The sequence below is a fragment of the Salmo salar genome, chromosome 15 (genome assembly GCF_965601325.2).
Source record: "Salmo salar chromosome 15, fSalSal1, whole genome shotgun sequence".
NCBI classification, from domain to species: Eukaryota; Metazoa; Chordata; class Actinopteri; order Salmoniformes; family Salmonidae; genus Salmo; species Salmo salar.
The window spans coordinates 71,905,776-71,927,876 of NC_138305.1; the positions used below are offsets into that span (position 1 = coordinate 71,905,776).

General features: G+C 40.7%; 1 protein-coding gene across 2 annotated transcripts; it reads right to left on the minus strand.

Annotated features, from left to right (window-relative positions):
- Positions 1-6,291: 6,291 nt before the first annotated feature.
- LOC106593290 (high affinity immunoglobulin gamma Fc receptor I-like) lies at positions 6,292-16,429 on the minus strand. 2 transcript variants are annotated; one of them, XM_045695975.2, is made up of 9 exons: positions 16,270-16,429; positions 13,078-13,122; positions 11,587-11,862; positions 10,216-10,458; positions 9,806-10,063; positions 9,245-9,502; positions 9,068-9,181; positions 7,987-8,028; positions 6,292-7,422 (listed from the first exon to the last, which is right to left on the minus strand). In XM_045695975.2, the coding sequence occupies exons 1-9, from the start codon at positions 16,292-16,294 to the stop codon at positions 7,403-7,405; spliced, it is 1,281 nt and encodes a 426-aa protein (XP_045551931.2). In that variant the 5' UTR covers positions 16,295-16,429; the 3' UTR covers positions 6,292-7,402. The 2 variants fall into 2 exon arrangements, with proteins under 2 accessions (XP_045551931.2, XP_082818148.1); XM_082962022.1 differs by having other exon boundaries at positions 9,068-9,502.
- Positions 16,430-22,101: the final 5,672 nt, after the last annotated feature.

Below are 22,101 nucleotides of genomic sequence, written 5' to 3' on the forward strand. Positions count from 1 at the left end.
CTCTAAACCTATTACAGGGGCTGAGTCACTGGCTTACTGGTGCTCTTCCATGCCGTCCCTAGGAGGGGTGCGTCACTTGAGTGGGTTGAGTCACTGACGTGGTCTTCCTGTCTGGGTTGGCGCCCCCCCTTCGGTTGTGCCGTAGCGGAGATCTTTGTGGACTATACTTGGCCTTGTCTCAGGATGGTAAGTTGGTGGTTGAAGATATCCCTCTAGTGGTGTGGGGGCTGTGCTTTGGCAAAGTGAGTGGGGTTATATCCTGCCTGTTTGGCCCTGTCCGGGGGTATCATCGGATGGGGCCACAGTGTCTCCTGACCCCTCCTGTCTCAGCCTCCAGTATTTATGCTGCAGTAGTTTATGTGTCGGGGGGCTAGGGTCAGTCTGTTATATCTGGAGTATTTCTCCTGTCTTAACCGGTGTCCTGCGTGAATTTAAGTATGCTCTTTAAGTATGGATTTGCAATGTACAACCCTGTGCCATTCAAACACCTATGGGACTCCGAATCACAGATGTGATGCAGCCTGGATTTGAACAAGGTACTGTAGTGACACCTTTTGCATTGAGATGCAGTGCCTTAGACTGCTGTGCCACTTGGGATCCCTAGTACTATGCATCAGTACTACTGTAGGTGTAATCGACTAATAATTCGTTTTTATGAGGTGAGTATTATTAAGGATCTGGTCTGCTGAGATATAAACAGACCACAAGAAACAAACCTCAAGAAAATCCAATCACTATAGAAATAAGTAATCACATTTATCATATGTTTGGTTGCTTCAAGAGAAATAAGTCTAACTGTATGTCTACACAATGTTATTTATAAGGAGCGGTTTCTATCTTTTTTCACATATAGGCCTATCTGTTTGCAATTTTATAACCCTATAGATTATATAAAATGTGAGCGAATCCCGATAGAAAGAAAAAAGGTGTCTCCATTTAGGCTAGAGACAAGCCGTTTTCTTTGCTGTAAAGCTGCAAGCATGCCTGTCGCGAAGCGGTGCTCCATTTTCACTCTCTGCCATTCAGAGTCTGCATGACAGTGAACTTGCACTTGTCTACTCAGACAGGTATGTGTTCTTGATTATAACAGGCGATGAAATGATACAACGTATCAACATTGCTTGCTTTGCAAGCTGTAACAAATGTACAAATCTAACAACAGAAGACTCATCAGGATCTGCATCTCCGCTCGGCCTAAACGGCTAAATTATATATTTTTTTAACTGATGGAGAAATGGACGTGCGTAAAGAGCTGACGGAGAGAAGCAGGTTAGTGGGGCTGGTATGGGATGCTGAGAGAAGCAGGTGAGTGGTATCTGTATACCGTGCAACACTACAAGTACAGTATATAGTTATAATGAGCTGTCATATGAGTCGTAAAGATTGGACCAAGGCGCAGCGGGTAAAGTGTTCATCTTCTTAATTTATGGAAGTAACGTGAACACTTAAACAAAAATAACAAAACGACGAAACAGTTCCATAAGGCACACAGGCTATACAGAAGATAACCACCCACAAAACACAAGTGAAAACAAACCCAACTAAATATGGCCTCCAATTAGAGACAACGGCAACCAGCTGCCTCTAATTGGAGGTCATTGCCAAAAACACAACATAGAAATAGAAAACTAGATATACACATAGAAATAGAAAATATAGAACATAAACCAAAAACACCGAAACACACAAAACCATCACCCCCTGCCACGCCCTGACCAAACTACAATTACAAATAACCCCTTTTACTGGTCAGGATGTGACATGAGCTCACAACCCTGCACTAGACTAACATTATCACACACACATATAATGTTTTAGTCAGAAGGGAGACCTACCCAAGCGAACATAATTTTTTTTTAAATATACTTACATCATACTTTATTAACATATTTAAGTATGTTTAAAATGATCTAAATTGGAACAATTTTAAATACATTTAATGCATTGAATGTCAATTTTATTTGTATTTGATTAGCATTTAAGTATATTAAATACACTTACAATTATTTAAATTGGCGGGGGGGGGGGGGGAATGTGGACTTAGTCTTAGTATATTAGATAAAGAGCAAAACAAATATACTTTGAATAAACCTTAAGTACATTTTATGTACAGTGCTGTCCAAAAGTTTTAGGCAGGTGTGAAAAAAGGCTGTAAGAATGCCTTCAAAAATAGACAAGGTAATAGATTATATTTATCAATGAACTAAATGCAAAATGAGTGAACAGAAGACAAATCTAAATCAAATCCATATTTGGTGTAACCAAAGTCAGGGATTTTGTAGGCATATAGTCAGGTGTATGATTTAACAATTATACCAAACAGGTGCTAATGATCATCAATTCAATATGGAGGTTGAAACACAATCATTAACTGAAAGAGAAACAGCTGTGTAGGAGGAATAAAACTGGGTGAGGAACAGCCAAACTCAGATAACAAGTTGAGGTTGCTGAAGACAGTTTAGTGTCCAAAAAAAAAAATCATACACCATGGCAAGACTGAGCACAGCAACAAGACACAAGGTAGTTATACTGCATCAGCAAGGTCTCTCCCAGGTAGAAATTTCAAGGCAGACAGGGGATTCCAGATGTGCTGTCCAAGCTCTTTTGAAGAAGCACAAATATAGATTTTGGCCGACATTCTTCAAACAAGCACACTCACCGGCCACTATGTGTTTACAATACCGCGTTGGTAATAAGCCACTATTTGTTCGACTGAATGGAAAAACGTCTGTGTGAGCATTTGAAATAAGACTAGGATCAAACGAGACGGATCAAAAATGTTAGCTACCAGTAGGTAGTCCAACATTCTCCCCGACATGCAACCATCCCAGAGGTAGGGGAGAAAAGATGCTAATCCTTCTGCTTTGAGAGTCCCTACTGCTAATGCCTGCCAGACACATCCCAAGCAGTTGCACCTGATTCAGCCTAGCTAGACATAAAAAACGTCAACATTGATGACAGTATGGAAACTGGAGGTAGGCTGTCTCCCTACTAGTGTTGACTTTGGTTTGCAGTTATTCACTCGCAAATATTTTTGATCCAGATGTTATTAGCAACTTCTGGGGTAGCTAGCTTGCTTTAGCTTGGTACCTAGCTAGCACCAATAGAACCAGCCTGAAAACAATGACCAGAAACTGCAATCATTTTCAATATTCTTAGCAATGATTTAGGAATCTGTGACTAAGTATTAGCTAGCTAGGCAGCCAATTGTTGTTCTATTGTCAAGAAAATAACTAGCTAGCTAGCTAGATAAGGAACTAAACAAACTAGCCAGCTACCTAGCCCTGTTGCCACAAGCTAACATTGTAAGCAGCTCGCTAGTTTCATCTGGCTAGTGTGGCTTGAACCAGAGAGGAAGAGGTAAAGAGAGAGGCCCAACTCAGTGGAAAATCTGTCCAGCAGGTGGTGTTTTTGTTGTTGTTTTGCCCACCAAGCAAGGAGTTTTTGTATGAAGGTCAATGAGAGCACATAGTTTGTAAACCCAGAGAAAAGTCAGAACATCTGCTGTCTCAGCCACTGCCTGTCACCAAGGGAGTACCCCAAGGTTCGATCCTAGGCCCCACGCTCTTCTCAATTTACATCAACAAAATAGCTCAGGCAGTAGGAAGCTCTGTCATCCATTTATATGCAGATGATACAGTCTTATACTCAGCTTGCCCCTCCCCGGATTTTGTGTTAAATGCTCTACCACAAATCTTTCTTGGTGTCCAAGAAGTTCTCTTAACAAGCCTTAACCTTGTCCTGAACACCTCCAAAGCAAAGGTCATTTGGTTCGGTAAGAAGAATGCCCCAAAGCACACACATACCTAGGTCGCTCCTCTTTTCAGTAGCAAGCGACTGGCACATTAATCAACATCAATATTACAATAATGCAACAGCCATGTAAATGTGCCGAGGTTAGCCTAAAGCTCATTTGCACCCATAGTCCCAGGGCAGGTAAGGGCAATTACACAGCCACAATACAAATTCTCATTAAAACAATACAAAATACAAATACATTACATCCATTAATATGTAAATCTAACAACAAGTTATTTGTAATAAAAAAAAAAACGAATCAACTGTCGTCTTAGATATGAGGAACCACAGATAACTCATATGTACAGGTTTGGATAGATTTGAGCTATGGTTTCAATTGAAATGTAAAAGTACAATAATCAGTGCAGCTTTTCAAGTCCATGGGCATTGCATTCCAGTATATTGCAGCTCTAACAGAGAATGCCGATTGACTGAATTTACTATGTCGAAAAGGGACAACACAATCCCCTCTAGTTACTGCCCTTGTTATCCTGGAGGTGACAAGCATCTACATACCGCTTAAAGCTATCCAGATGGAATCAATTATGTTTGTGAATGATGTGAAAATGGTGGTAACTGTTTGGTTTGTTATCAAAAATCTTGTGTTTGTTTGTAGAGTGATTCAATTGGTTTCAGAATAGCAGCTCCTGCTTGTGACCAGCATCAGGCAATATCTCAGATGTGAGAAGATAATAGCATGCATATATAGTTTGGCGGCCTCTAGAGGAAGGTAAGGTCTTATAAACCTAAAGTTGGACAATACAAACGTGACTGTGTTAACCACCTCCTTCACATGTTTCTTACATGTCAAGTTGGAGTCCAAAATGACGCCGAAATACCTGAAGTTAGACACAACTTTCAGATTCCCCACATTAACAACAACAGCTGGTTGTGAAGAATCAATGGCTTTCTTAGAGAAGTACATACAAACAGTCTTGTCGATATTTAAATGGAAGCAAGAATCAGTCATCCATTTAGAAATGTGTACCTTAGCTTCAGTTAACTTAGGTTGACTGGTATGATTAATGTGTCTCATTTCACAGTGGTTTCAGAGTCCCGCAATATGAGCTATTATGCTAATATTTGTTTAATCACTTCACAGTTGTGTTCTGTGGGTGTCACTGAGTAGACTGATTTAAAAAATAAACAAACATTTATTTAAAAACCTTTATTTAACTAGGCAAGTCAGTTAAGAACAAATTCATATTTAAAACCAGGCCAAAGACTCCTCAGAGACACCGATACTCCTTAGCCGGCCCACAAGAATGGAATGGTCTACTGTATCAAAAACTTTGGCCAAGTCAATAAAAATAGTAGCACAATATTGCTTATAATAAAGGGCAATAGTGACATACCAGTCGGTGTCAGAGGAAGGCCCTAAAAAGTTCAAAGACTCCAGCCACCCAAGTCATAGACCGTTCTTTCTGCTACCGCACGGCAAGCGGTACTGATGCACCAAGTCTGGAACCAACAGGACCCTGAACAGCTTCTAGCCCCAAGACATAAGACTACTAAACAAGACTGCTAGATAGGTCATCAAATGGCTACCTGGACTACCTGCATTTACCCTTTGTGCAATAACTCTTTTGACTCATCACATGCTGCTACTGTTTATTATCTATCCTGTTGCCTACCCCTACCTATATCAAATCAAATCAAATTGTATTTGTCACATGCTTCAAATACAACAAGCCCTCAACCAACAATGCAGTTTTAAGAAGAATAAGTGTTAAGAAGTATTTAATAAAATAAAGTAAAAAATAAATAAATAAATAGTTGAGGTAATATGTACATGTAGGTAGAGGTAAAGTGACTTCTACATATCTACCTCAATTACCTTGTACCCCTGCACATCGACTTGGTACTGGTACCCCGTGTTATCGTTACTCATTATGAATTGATATTTTCTATGTTTTTCTCTCTGCATTATTGGGAAGGGCCCATAAGTAAGCATTTCACTGTCAGTCTACACTGAGCTCCTATTTTCTGCCCAGTAACAGGAGAAGGATGAAACACATTTCTAAAGGCTGTTGACAGCCAATGGAAGCCTTAGGAAGTGCAACGTGACCCCACAGACACTGTAGTTTCGATAGGGATTCAAAAGAAGAACTACAATTCTCAGATTTCCCACTTCCGGGTTGGATTTTTCTCAGGTTTTTGCCTGCCATATGAGTTCTGTTATACTCACAGACATCATTCAAACAGTTTTAGAACCGTCAGAGTGTTTTCTATCCAAATCTACTAATAATATGCAAATATTTGACTCTGGGCCCGAGTATTAGGCAGTTTACTCTGGGCACGCTTTTCATCCGAAAATGAAAATACTGCCCCCTATACCTTAAAAAGTTAACTGACTTGCCTAGTTAAATAAAAAGTTGACTTTCAAGTCTAACTTTTCTCCAGCAGAAGGAGCTATACTCCATGTAATAACTCCTGCCTCATCATCAGTCACTGTGACGATCGTCGTAATGAGGAGACCAAGGTGCAGCGTGGTGAGTGCTCATGATACATTTATTTGAACTCAGAACACTAAATCAAAACAATAAACAGAAAACGAACGTCACGTTCTGCAGGCTAAACTGAGCTGTACAAAAATAAGATCCCACACTGAAGGAGGGAAAAAGGGCTGCCGAAGTATGATTCCCAATCAGAGACAACGATAGACAGCTGCCACTGATTGGAAACCATACTAGGCCAAAACAAAGAAATACAACACATAGAATACCCACCCCACACCCTGACCTAACAAAATAGAGAAATAAAACGTCTCTCTCAGGTCAGTGCGTGACAGTCACTGGTAGGCTGTGTTCTGTTACCTTTCTCCCTGTAGTGTGCATCATGTACTGTAGGTGTTTGCACTTTCACAGAGAGGCACCATTACATGCCATGGGCAAGAGTGGTGGCTGCATTCACCTCTTCCCTATAACTCATGCTCAGAGAGGATGAACCTAGCAGGATGTTCAAAAGACATTCGGATTCCCCAGGTGCATTACATTTGTATGCCATATGTAACCAAAATGAAAGAAAATGTACAAAACATGGGTTTGCTGAAGAAATGCATCATTAGTTATTGCTTAACAACAACAAAGATATCTTCACTTGTTTTTGTTTTCTACTCTAGACAGATTGAAATAAACATTGTTTAAGTACCGGAACGTTAATAATATGTCTACATCAAAGTACTGTACACTAAATCTGTGTTTAGTAACAATAACCTCTAAACAAGGATAGGTCATCCATCTTGTGTGTATAGCGATGAAAAATGAGGACATTTACAATTGATTGATTATAATATCATCAGCACCTGAATTAACACTAAGTACACCAAGAATAAGATATATATGAATCCAGATAAAAATCTAGATAACACAAAATCTACTAATTCCCCATAAAACATTTATTAAAACATAGAAATTATTTTGCATACATGTCATAAAGATAGAGTAAACAAAAAAAAAGAATATAGTTAATAAATCACATTTTATAACATGGCACTATTGTACCAGCATGCAAAGCTAAAAGCTAAGAAATAACAATGTTTCACAGTTCCAGATTAGAAGTCCGTGCGTTCCATTCTGATGGTTGTTATGGTGATCCGGTGAGCTCACTCTTCAACATGCTGACCTGCTCAACAGAAGGGGACATGTCTGTGACATTATATTTCATAAAATACTCTAATCATATTTCCTCAAACACTGTGTATACTTTCATATACAGTACATTAATAACAATTCTAAACTGGGTGGTTCGAGCCCTGAATGCTGATTGGCTGACAGCTGTGGTATATCAGACGGTATACCACGGGTATGACAAAACATTTATTTGAACTACTGTAATTACGTTGGTAACTAGTTTATAATAGCAATAAGGCTACGGCTAAAGGCAGAACAGCCCTTAGCCGTGGTATATTGGCCATCCTCGGGCCTTATTGCATAGTCAACTCTGTATGTATGCAACAGCTATTGTGCAGCACACACAGTCCCAAGCCGTTGAAGGCATAAATAGCAGGAGTTGAAAGAGTGGCTGATTGGACTAACCTGCATTCAGTGTTACCTATGTTCAGTAATGGTGTAGGATAGAGAAACTCACCTGAGTGGTGTTGACCTCAGCCACATTAAACCAGTTCCACATTCGGTTTAGAACACCTGTGCTAAATCATTTTTATGGTTGAAAGGTAGAGACTGTCACCTGGTTGGTCTTGGCGTGTCTTCCTGGGTACCCTGATTTCCCCTAAACATAGTTATCAAAACTTTACAACATGGTTCAATCAGAGCTAGTTATCAACACTTTACAACATGGTTCAATCAGAGCTAGTTATCAACACTTTACAACATGGTTCAATCAGAGCTAGTTATCAACACTTTACAACATGGTTCAATCAGAGCTAGTTATCAACACTTTACAACATGGTTCAATCAGAATTAGTTATCAACACTTTACAACATGGTTCAATCAGAGCTAGTTATCAAAACTTCAGAGCTAGTTATCAACACTTTACAACATGGTTCAATCAGAACTAGTTATCAACACTTTACAACATGGTTCAATCAGAGCTAGTTATCAACACTTTACAACATGGTTCAATCAGAGCTAGTTATCAACACTTTACAGCAGGTTTGAATGAGAGCTAGTTATCAACACTTTACAACATAGTTCAATCAGAACTAGTTATCAACACTTTACAACATGGTTCAATCAGAGCTAGTTATCAAAACTTCAGAGCTAGTTATGAACACTTTACAACATGGTTCAATCAGAGCTAGTTATCAACATTTTACAACATGGTTCAATCAGAGCTAGTTATCAACACTTTACAGCAGGTTTGAATGAGAGCTAGTTATCAACACTTTACAACATAGTTCAATCAGAGCTAGTTATCAACACTACAACATGGTTCAATCAGAGCTACAGTTATCAACACTTTACAACATGACTCAATCAGAGCTACAGTTATCAACACTTTACAACATGACTCAATCAGAGTTAGTTATCAACACTTTACAACATGGTTCAATAAGAGCTAGTTATCAACACTTTACAACATGGTTCAATCAGAGCTACAGTTATCAACACTTTACAACATGACTCAATCAGAGCTAGTTATCAACACTTAACAACATGGTTCAATCAGAGCTACAGTTATCAACACTTTACAACATGACTCAATCAGAGCTAGTTATCAACACTTTAAAGCATGGTTCAATGTCAACAATTGAAGGCTGTTACAAATTGTAAATGTATACTCCATAACATGGTCGAGGGTCCTCACCTTGAGCCCGGCGCCTACGGCATTTCACCAGCAGTACGATGGTCAGGTAAAGAGACACCACCAGAAGACTCCACAGCAGCCTGGACAGAGACTTGGACCGCACTGGCCCTGGGCCTAGAAAGAGAATTATACAATTTAAAAATACTTCTATGCACGCACACACACACACACACACACCTGTCACAGTCATCCAGCTCTCTGGTGATTCTCCTTCAGAGTTGTTACACTTGTAGAGCCCTTCATCTGACTTGGATACTGCAGGGATGGTCATCTGTCCTGTCGTCTCAGTCCTGATGAGGGATCCATCTTTGTAGAAATCAGCTGTGAAGTTTGAGGACGTGTCCTTCGTTTTCTTGTCTTCATGTCTGCAGCGCAGAGTCACAGAATCTCCTTCAGTTACAGGAAGGGCGGGGCTCTCCAGGATCACAGCACCACCTGTATGAATGAAAGGTTAGTCAGTGTTTATCAATCCATTGCTGGGGAACCCCTGGGGTGTGCAATTTTTTTTTCTCTAGTCCTGCAAAACACAACGATTTAACAAATTAAGCAAGCACCAAGCCCTAGATTGGTTGTATCAGTTCTGTTAGTGTTGGGCTGGAACAAAAATGTGCACACCCTTTGGGTACCCCAGGAATGGATTGATAAAAAACTGGATGAGCTATTTGACCTAAAATAATACGGTAATGTATGTACTGCAAAGGCAATAAACACTAATGTAAAGATTGTCGGTGGACGTACCATGTACTGTGATGTTGACAGCATTGCTGCATTGTCCAGACCGAGACTCACACCAGTACACTCCACTGTCTGATGTTTTGGCTGTCTTGATGACGTATTTGGAACCGTGATTGAACCCCCAGTCGACTCCAGTCACTGTGTACCTCTTCAGTCTCCATCTAGCAGAGCTCACCTGAACCTCACAGCTCAGAGAGACAGACTTATATTCAAGGAACTGAGATCTGTCGGGACTGATACTCAGGGAGGCTGAAGACCAACCTGAGAGAGAGGGAGAGAGGGAGAGAAAGACAGGACACATTGCACATACAAACGTACAGAATGGCTTCCCATTTATATTAACTAAACCAGAATAAGAAATATATGATTTTTTAAAAATATTATAATTCTGCATGTGATTTTATTTTACTCACCTGTCACAGTCATCCAGCTCACTGGTGATTCTCCTTCAGAGTTGTTACACTTGTAGAGCCCTTCATCTGACTTGGATACTGCAGGGATGGTCATCTGTCCTGTCGTCTCAGTCCTGATGAGGGATCCATCTTTGTAGAAATCAGCTGTGAGTTCAGATGGAGTTGCCTGATATTTGCAGCGTAGAGTCACAGAATCATCCTCAGTCACAGGAAGGGTGGGGCTCTCTAAGATCACAGCACCACCTGTAAGCAGGACAATTATAACATCATCAGATAATCAAAATAAAATAATAATGTAACATAATTTACAGACAATGGTATAGTGATAGCTTCTAGTCCAGGGCTATTCAACTCTTACCCTACGAGATCCGGAGCCTGCTGGTTTTCTGTTCTACCCGATAATTAATTGCACACACCTGGTGTTCCAGGTCTAAATCAGTCCCTGATCAGAGGGGGAAAATGAAAAAAATACAGTGGAACTGGCTTCGAGGTCCTGTGTTGAGTTTGAAGGTTCTAGTCCAGGGGTACTCAGGTACTATTTGAGAAGGTCCCTTCACACACATTTCCTAGGTGGCAAAGGTCCAGATGGATAGTGGATGATGTCCAGATGGATAATGTCCAGATAGATAATGGATGATGTCCAGATGGATAATGTCCAGATGTCCAGATGGATAATGGATGATGTCCAGATGGATAATGGATGATGTCCAGATGGATAATGGATGATGTCCAGATGGATAATGTCCAGATGGATAATGGATGATGTCCAGATGGATAATGGATGATGTCAAGATGGATAATAGATGATGTCCAGATGGAAAATGTCCAGCAAAGGTCCAGATGGATAATGTCCAGATGGATAATGGATACAGTCCAGATGGATAATGTCCAGATGGATAATGGATAAGGTCCAGATGGATAATGGATAAGGTCCAGATGGATAATGGATAAGGTCCAGATGGATAATGTCCAGATGGATAATGGATAAGGTCCAGATGGATAATGGATAATGTCCAGATGTCCAGATGGATAATGGATGATGTCCAGATGGATAATGTCCAGTAAAGGTCCAGATGGATAATGGCATTGTAACAAACCCCCAGAGAAAATGTGCAGTTTCTACACATTTTGCATGGGGCAGAGATTTTCTGTTTCTGTTTTAAAGCGACTTTCCTGCAATTCTATTAACTTTTCCATGTCTTATGTGTGTTTATATGATACCAGGGGCCGAAGCCCGACCATGTAAAAAATTGGGTCCTTTTGTTTTGGGACCTGCGGTCTGTATTGACCCCATTCTGGGTCCGGATCTGTTCCGCAGTCCGCCAGTTGATTATGTAGGTTCTAGTTTATTGTGTATCTATCTGGACGTACCATGTACTGTGATGTTGACAGCATTGCTGTGTTCTCCAGACCCAGACTCACACCAGTACACTCCACTGTCTGATGTTTTGGCTGTCTTGATGACGTAGTTGGATTGATTGAACCCCCAGTCGACTCCAGACTCTGACTGTTTCACAGTCGCTGTGTATCTCTTCAGTCTCCATCCAGTAGAACTCCCCTGAGCCTCACAGCTCAGAGAGAAAGACATATATTCAAGGAACTGAGATCTGTCGGGACTGATGCTCAGAGAGGCTGAAGGAGACCGACCTGAGAGAGAGAGAGAGAGAGAGAGAGAGCGAGAGAGAGCGAGAGAGAGAGAGAGAGAGAGAGAGAGAGAGAGAGAGAGAGAGAGAGAGAGAGAGAGAGAAACGGACAGAAGGGCGGACAGACAGACACATTGTACATAAGATTAAATTGTTATATATATTACAATTCTGAATGTGTTTTTTAATGTGTATCTCTACAGTTTCCATCCAGTAGAACTCCTCTAAACCTCACAGCTCAGAGAGACAGACTCAAATTGAACTGAGATCTGTCTGTAGGCCCTAATCATTGCTTCTGTGGTGGGTGTCTTCTGCAGTGGCAATTGCTTCATGAGAAGTGAGACCAAACAGAGTTTCTATGAGCTGCGCTCCAAATGGCACCCTATTCCCTATGTGTGCACTACATTTGACCAAGGCCCATAGGGCTCTGGTCTAAAGTAGTGCACTATGTACATTTGGGATACACTCGCTGTAGAGGCAGCAGGGTCTCAAAAACCCCCAGACCGCCAAACCACAAGCCAGGAAAACACAAAAGACTACTGGGGTAAAAGTCGTATCAAGCGTGTCAGAGTACGTGTGCTGACCTGGGACCAGTTTTGTCTTTTAGTTCATAATGAATAAGATTACATGGACAGGGGGGGCCTGAACATAGATCATCACTTCTACTCTGAAACACTTGATACATTTGGGGCCTGTACTAACATGATCAAACACAATACGTGAATTTAATAAAAGGCTCTGCATGGTCAATCCGACGTCTGAAGTGGCCGTACAGCATTTACTGCGATGGAGCCTCGGCAGACGTCAGGACTTTCATACTTATTGAGCTTCGCCGACCAGCGCAGAGTCGTTGTGAAGGAAGTTTGTCAAGAAGGTGAGTTTGTGTTTATACTGGATCTCCCGCCCCCACCTACTGTCAACCAATCATGTCAATGTGGACCTATATGGATCCCTCCACATTGTTACAACATTTGAGAGGCGCACAGCGATGAGGTACGGAGCTCAATTTGGCCTCAGCATGCGTCTGGAGGTTCAGCAATTGCGTCACACACTCCATACGAATCCACTGACCACATTTTCGGATCAAGCATAAATTGGCTTTAAGATGGAGGCAATAAAATGAGAAGGAAGAGAGAGAGAGAGAGAGAGAGAGAGAAGTGGAGGAGAAAAGGGAGGTGAAAATAGAGCAGTTGTGATGAATAAACAGAAATGTACTCACCTCCCCTGTGACCGAGGCTAGAGTATACCAGTGTAGTCAACAGCACTGAAACACACAGAGAGAGAACTATCACCATGACACATGATGTATACTCATATTAAACCATACAGATACTGTATTAAACCATACAGATATTAAACCATGCAGATATTAAACCACCCAGTTATTAAACCATACAGATATTAAACCACACAGATATTAAACAATACATATGTTAAACCAAACATATATTAAACCATACATATATTAAACCATATAGATATTAACAGTGCTTGACTTGAACTAAAATAGGTGCCGATGGTCATTTTTGGTACCTGTACTGTTTATAGGTGCAGGAACTGCACAGTACTTTTGAGCAAATATTCTATAAAGCTGCAGGAACTCAAGCAGTAAAACGTTTGAGGTGCCAGTACTCAGTTCCGGTGAGCGCCTGCTAAAATCAAGCACTGGATATTAAACCATATGCTGTGCCCCCCCCGTAATTATTGAGAAATAATACAATGAAATACAATGAAATAATACAGTGACTATGAGTTTAAAGTGCAGACTTTCAGCTTTAATTTCAGGGTATTTTCATCCATATCAGGCGAACCGTTTACAGCACGTTTACAGCACTTTTTGTTTTACATTTTAGGGGACCAAAAGCATTAGGACAAATTCACTTACACTGTATTCACTGAGTATACCAAACATTAAGAATACCTTCCTAATATTGAACTGGCCCATGTTAACTCCAATGCTTCCCACAGTTGTGTCAAGTTGGCTGGGTGTCCTTTGGGTGGTGGACAATTCTTGATACACAGGGCAAACAGTTGAGCGTGAAAAACACAGCAGCATTGCAGTTCTTGACACAAACCGGTGCGCCTGGCACCTACTACCATACCCCGTTCAAAGGCACTTAAATCTTTAATCTTGCCCATTCACTCTCTGAATGGTACACATATACAATCCATGTTACTACAGCAGGTATATCTCACTGGTAATCCCCAAAGCCAATTCCTACTTTGGCCGCCTTTCTTTCCAGTTCTCTGCTGCCAATGACTGGAACGAACTGCAAAATCACTGAAGCTAGAGACTCATATCTCCCTCACTAGCTTTAAGCACCAGCTGTAAGAGCAGCTCACAGATCACTGCACCTGTACATAGCCCATCTGCAAATAGCCCATCCAACTACCTCGTCCCCATACTGTATTTATTTATTTATCTTGCTCCTTTGCACCCCAGTATCTCCACTTGCACATTCATCTTCTGCACATCTACCATTCCAGTGTTTTATTGCTATATTGTAATTACTTTGCCACCATGGCCTATTTATTGCCTTACCTCCCTTATCTTACCTAATTTGCACACACTGTATATAGACTTTTTCTACTGTATTATTGACTGTATGTTTGTTTATTCCATGTGAAACTCTGTGTTGTTGCATGTGTCGAACTGCTTTGCTTTATCTTGGCCAGGTCGCAATTGTAAATGAGAACTTGTTCTCAACTAGCCTACCTGGTTAAATAAAGGTGAAATAAAAGAAATATTTTTTAAAAATTCTCAATTGTCATAAAATCCTTCATTAATTACCTGTCTCCTCCCCTTCATCTACACTGATTGAAGTGGATTTAACAGGTGACATCAATAAGGGATCATGGCTTTCAGCTGAATTCAGCCACCTGGCCAGTATGTCATGGAAAGAGCAGATGTTCTTAATGTTTTGTACACTCAGTGCATGTGTATTAAAGTAGTCCAAAGTTTAGTATTTGGTCCCATATTCCAAGCACACAATGATTACTGTAAGTCAAGCTTGTGACTCTACAAACTTGTTGGATGCATTTGCTGTTTGTTTGGCTTGTGTTTCAGATTATTATGTGCGCAATAGAAATGAATGGCAAATAATGTATCGTGTAATTTTTTGTCACTTTTATTGTAAATAGAATATGTTTCTAAACACTTCTACATTAATGTGTATGTTACCATGATTACGGATAGTCCTGAATAAATCGTGAATAACGATGAGTGAGAAAGTTACAGACTCACAAATATAGTACCCACAAAACATGTTAACCTCGCTCCATTACAATAACAGGGGAGGTTAGCACTTTAAAAATAGATATAAAACTAATATAAAATGTACCCTGTCCGTGTACCATGTCCGTAAAAAATATAGTATGTATAAGCTGGAAGTAGAAGCCTAAGTATTGTTGTCCATTAGTTTACTCCAATTAGGAGAGGGGAGGTAGGGTTAGGGGGAAATAGTAAAGGAAAATATATTATAAAATATGAAAAATATATATATATACACAGTACCAGTCAAAAGTTTGGACACACCTACTCATTCAAGGGTTTTTCTTTATTTTTACTATTTTCTACATTGTATGAAATAACACATATGGAATCATGTAGTAAACAAATCAAAATATATTTTATATTTGAGATTCTTCAAAGTAGCCACCCTTTGCCTTGATGACAGCTTTGCACACTCTTGGAATTCTCTCAACCAGCTTCATGAGAAAAGCTTTTCCAACAGTCTTGAAGGAGTTACCACATATTCTGAGCACTTGTTGGCTGCTTTTCCTTCACTCTGCGGTCCAACTCATCCCAAACCATCTCAATTGGGTTGAGGTCGGGTGATTGTGGAGGCCAGGTCAGCTGATACAGCACTCCATCACACTCCTTGGTAAATTAGCCCTTACACAGCCTGGAGGTGTGTTTTGGGTCATTGTCCTGTTGAAAAACAAATGATAGTCCCACTAAGCGCAAACCAGATGAGATGGCGTATCGCTGCGGAATTCTGTGGTAGCCACGCTGGTTAAGAGTGCCTTGAATTCATCAAGGCAAAGAGCGGCTACTTTGAAGAATCTCAAATATAACATCTATTTTGTTTTGTTTAACCCTTTTTTGGTTACTACATGATTCCATGTGTGTTTTTTCATAGTTTTGATGTCTTCACTATTATTCTACAATGTAGAAAAACACTTGAATGAGCAGGTGTGTCCAAACATTTGGCTGGGTACTGTATATATGGGGGATTGGAAATCTGCAATATTAAAGCTGACCTACCAACACCCCCCCCCCCCCCCAAAAAAAAAATATAGGGGGACTACGTACAAAAACTGCTGTAATTTCTAAACGCTAAACGGTTTAACCGATATGGATGAAAATACCCTCAAATTAAAGCTGAAATCAAACAATTAAGGGACTCACAGGGTAGAAGATAGGTGCGTTCCATTTCGACGATTTGATCACTATTGCTCTCTAAACTATATAGTCAATTATAGCCTTTGCCCATCAACTCCACTTCCTGTGTACTCAGACCAAGACTTTGAGATGAGAAGAGGTGTAAGAGAGATGGAAAGAGAGAGCGAGAAAGAGACACACACACACACACACACACACACACACACACACACACACACACACACACACACACACACACACACACACACACTACCTGGCCTACTATTTTTCAGCTGATGTTAACCACATCCTCTGTCACCTCTCCCCTCTCCGTCTGACAGAGTTAGCTGAACTACTATCATCGTCATCGTCACCATTGTCATCTTTCCTTGTGGGGATACTGGTTATATCCTGTTTCATTTTTACTTGTATTATTTTTCAAGCATATGTTTACAGCACAGCAATTCATTATAGAGGTATTAGAAACATCATTATCATTGTCTGAGTCTCCTACCCATTCCCCTGCTACCCTGAGTCAGTATGTGTGATCTCTGACAGCAGCGGGGTCTGGGTCGTTGCGTGTCCAGCCCCCATACCTTTCCCAACTACTGCGGAGTGAGTGTCGGTACAATTATTTTAACCTTTATTTAACTAGGCAAGTCAGTTAAGAACACATTCTTATTTATCCACTGGGATTCTCTGCCTCTAACCCTATTACAGGGGCTGAGTCACTGGCTTACTGGTGCTCTTCCATGCCGTCCCTAGGAGGGGTGCGTCACTTGAGTGGGTTGAGTCACTGACGTGGTCTTCCTGTCTGGGTTGGCGCCCCCCCTTGGGTTGTGCCGTAGCGGAGATCTTTGTGGACTATACTTGGCCTTGTCTCAGGATGGTAAGTTGGTGGTTGAAGATATCCCTCTAGTGGTGTGGGGGCTGTGCTTTGGCAAAGTGAGTGGGGTTATATCCTGCCTGTTTGGCCCTGTCTGGGGGTATCATCGGATGGGGCCACAGTGTCTCCTGACCCCTCCTGTCTCAGCCTCCAGTATTTATGCTGCAGTAGTTTATGTGTCGGGGGGCTAGGTTCAGTCTGTTATATCTGGAGTATTTCTCCTGTCTTAACCGGTGTCCTGCGTGAATTTAAGGATGCTCTCTCTAATTCTCTCTTTCTCTCTCTCGGAGAACCTGAGCCCTAGGACCATGCCTCAGGACTACCTGGCATGATGACTCCTTGTTGTCCCCAGTCCACCTGGCCGTGCTGCTGCTCCAGTTTCAACTGTTCTGCCTGCGGCTATGGAACCCTGACCTGTTCACTGTGATTACTATTATTTGACCATGCTGGTCATTTATGAACATTTGAACATCTTGGCCATGTTCTGTTATTATCTCCACCCGGCACAGCCAGAAGAGGACTGGCCACCCCTCATAGCCTGGTTCCTCTCTAGGTTTCTTCCTAGGTTCTGGCCTTTTTAGGGAGTTTTTCCTAGCCACCGTGCTTCTACACCTGCATTGCTTGCTGTTGGGGTTTTAGGCTGGGTTTCTGTACAGCACTTTGATATATCAGCTGATGTAAGAAGGGCTATAAAAATACATTTGATTTGAAATTTGATTTGCAATGTATAACCCTGTGCCATTTAAACACCTATGGGACTCCGAATCACAGATGTGATGCAGCCTGGATTCAAACAAGGTACTGTAGTGACACCTCTTGCACTGAGATGCAGTGCCTTAGACTGCTGTGCCACTTGGGATCCCTAGTACTATGCATCAGTACTACTGTAGGTGTAATCGACTAATAATTTGTTTTTATGAGGTGAGTATTATTAAGGATCTGGTCTTCTGAGATATAAACAGACCACAAGAAACAAACCTCAAGAAAATCCAATCACTAGAGAAATAAGTAATCACATTTATCATATGTTTGGTTGCTTCAAGAGAAATAAGTCTAACTGTATGTCTACACAATGTTATTTATAAGGAGCGGTTTCTATCTTTTTTCACATATAGGCCTATCTGTTTGCAATTTTATAACCCTATAGATTATATAAAATGTGAGCGAATCCCGATAGAAAGAAAAAAGGTGTCTCCATTTAGGCTAGAGACAAGCCGTTTTCTTTGCTGTAAAGCTGCAAGCATGCCTGTGACGAAGCGGTGCTCCATTTTCACTCTCTCCCATTCAGAGTCTGCATGACAGTGAACTTGCACTTGTCTACTCAGACAGGTATGTGTTCTTGGTTATAACAGGCGATGAAATGATACAACGTATCAACATTGCTTGCTTTGCAAGCTGTAACAAATGTACAAATCTAACAACAGAAGACTCATCAGGATCTGCATCTCCGCTCGGCCTAAACGGCTAAATTATATATTTTTTTAACTGATGGAGAAATGGACGTGCGTGAAGAGCTGACGGAGAGAAGCAGGTTAGTGGGGCTGGTATGGGATGCTGAGAGAAGCAGGTGAGTGGTATCTGTATACCGTGCAACACTACAAGTACAGTATATAGTTATAATGAGCTGTCATATGAGTCGTAAGGATTGGACCAAGGCGCAGCGGGTAAAGTGCTCATCTTCTTAATTTATTGAAGTAACGTGAACACTTAAACAAAAATAACAAAACGACGAAACAGTTCCATAAGGCACACAGGCTATACAGAAGATAACCACCCACAAAACACAAGTGAAAACAAACCCAACTAAATATGGCCTCCAATTAGAGACAACGGCAACCAGCTGCCTCTAATTGGAGGTCATTGCCAAAAACACAACATAGAAATAGAAAACTAGATATACACATAGAAATTGAAAATATAGAACATAAACCAAAAACACCGAAACACACAAAACCATCACCCCCTGCCACGCCCTGACCAAACTACAATGACAAATAACCCCTTTTACTGGTCAGGATGTGACATGAGCTCACAACCCTGCACTAGACTAACATTATCACACACACATATAATGTTTTAGTCAGAAGGGAGACCTACCCAAGCGAACATAATTTTTTTTTAAATATACTTACATCATACTTTATTAACATATTTAAGTATGTTTAAAATGATCTAAATTGGAACAATTTTAAATACATTTAATGCATTGAATGTCAATTTTATTTGTATTTGATTAGCATTTAAGTATATTAAATACACTTACAATTATTTAAATTGGCGGGGGGGGGGGGGGGAATGTGGACTTAGTCTTAGTATATTAGATAAAGAGCAAAACAAATATACTTTGAATAAACCTTAAGTACATTTTATGTACAGTGCTGTCCAAAAGTTTTAGGCAGGTGTGAAAAAAGGCTGTAAGAATGCCTTCAAAAATAGACAAGGTAATAGATTATATTTATCAATGAACTAAATGCAAAATGAGTGAACAGAAGACAAATCTAAATCAAATCCATATTTGGTGTAACCACCCTTTGCCTTCAAAATAGTGTCAATTCTTGTAGGTACACTTGCACAAAGTCAGGGATTTTGTAGGCATATAGTCAGGTGTATGATTTAACAATTATACCAAACAGGTGCTAATGATCATCAATTCAATATGGAGGTTGAAACACAATCATTAACTGAAAGAGAAACAGCCGTGTAGGAGGAATAAAACTGGGTGAGGAACAGCCAAACTCAGATAACAAGTTGAGGTTGCTGAAGACAGTTTACTGTCAACAACAACAAAAAATCATACACCATGGCAAGACTGAGCACAGCAACAACACACAAGGTAGTTATACTGCATCAGCAAGGTCTCTCCCAGGTAGAAATTTCAAGGCAGACAGGGGTTTCCAGATGTGCTGTCCAAGCTCTTTTGAAGAAGCACAAATATGGATTTTGGCCGACATTCTTCAAACAAGCACACTCGCCGGCCACTATGTGTTTACAATACCGCGTTGGTAATAAGCCACTATTTGTTCGACTGAATGGAAAAACGTCTGTGTGAGCATTTGAAATAAGACTAGGATCAAACGAGACGGATCAAAAATGTTAGCTACCAGTAGGTAGTCCAACATTCTCCCCGACATGCAACCATCCCAGAGGTAGGGGAGAAAAGATGCTAATCCTTCTGCTTTGAGAGTCCCTACTGCTAATGCCTGCCAGACACATCCCAAGCAGTTGCACCTGATTCAGCCTAGCTAGACATAAAAAACGTATTTTGTCAACATTGATGACAGTATGGAAACTGGAGGTAGGCTGTCTCCCTACTAGTGTTGACTTTGGTTTGCAGTTATTCACTCGCAAATATTTTTGATCCAGATGTTATTAGCAACTTCTGGGGTAGCTAGCTTGCTTTAGCTTGGTACCTAGCTAGCACCAATGGAACCAGCCTGAAAACAATGACCAGAAACTGCAATCATTTTCAATATTCTTAGCAATGATTTAGGAATCTGTGACTAAGTATTAGCTAGCTAGGCAGCCAATTGTTGTTCTATTGTCAAGAAAATAACTAGCTAGCTAGCTAGATAAGGAACTAAACAAACTAGCCAGCTACCTAGCCCTGTTGCCACAAGCTAACATTGTAAGCAGCTCGCTAGTTTCATCTGGCTAGTGTGGCTTGAACCAGAGAGGAAGAGGTAAAGAGAGAGGCCCAACTCAGTGGAAAATCTGTCCAGCAGGTGGTGTTTTTGTTGTTGTTTTGCCCACCAAGCAAGGAGTTTTTGTATGAAGGTCAATGAGAGCACATAGTTTGTAAACCCAGAGAAAAGTCAGAACATCTGCTGTCTCAGCCACTGCCTGTCACCAAGGGAGTACCCCAAGGTTCGATCCTAGGCCCCACGCTCTTCTCAATTTACATCAACAAAATAGCTCAGGCAGTAGGAAGCTCTGTCATCCATTTATATGCAGATGATACAGTCTTATACTCAGCTTGCCCCTCCCCGGATTTTGTGTTAAATGCTCTACCACAAATCTTTCTTGGTGTCCAAGAAGTTCTCTTAACAAGCCTTAACCTTGTCCTGAACACCTCCAAAGCAAAGGTCATTTGGTTCGGTAAGAAGAATGCCCCAAAGCACACACATACCTAGGTCGCTCCTCTTTTCAGTAGCAAGCGACTGGCACATTAATCAACATCAATATTACAATAATGCAACAGCCATGTAAATGTGCCGAGGTTAGCCTAAAGCTCATTTGCACCCATAGTCCCAGGGCAGGTAAGGGCAATTACACAGCCACAATACAAATTCTCATTAAAACAATACAAAATACAAATACATTACATCCATTAATATGTAAATCTAACAACAAGTTATTTGTAATAAAAAAAAAAACGAATCAACTGTCGTCTTAGATATGAGGAACCACAGATAACTCATATGTACAGGTTTGGATAGATTTGAGCTATGGTTTCAATTGAAATGTAAAAGTACAATAATCAGTGCAGCTTTTCAAGTCCATGGGCATTGCATTCCAGTATATTGCAGCTCTAACAGAGAATGCCGATTGACTGAATTTACTATGTCGAAAAGGGACAACACAATCCCCTCTAGTTACTGCCCTTGTTATCCTGGAGGTGACAAGCATCTACATACCGCTTAAAGCTATCCAGATGGAATCAATTATGTTTGTGAATGATGTGAAAATGGTGGTAACTGTTTGGTTTGTTATCAAAAATCTTGTGTTTGTTTGTAGAGTGATTCAATTGGTTTCAGAATAGCAGCTCCTGCTTGTGACCAGCATCAGGCAATATCTCAGATGTGAGAAGATAATAGCATGCATATATAGTTTGGCGGCCTCTAGAGGAAGGTAAGGTCTTATAAACCTAAAGTTGGACAATACAAACGTGACTGTGTTAACCACCTCCTTCACATGTTTCTTACATGTCAAGTTGGAGTCCAAAATGACGCCGAAATACCTGAAGTTAGACACAA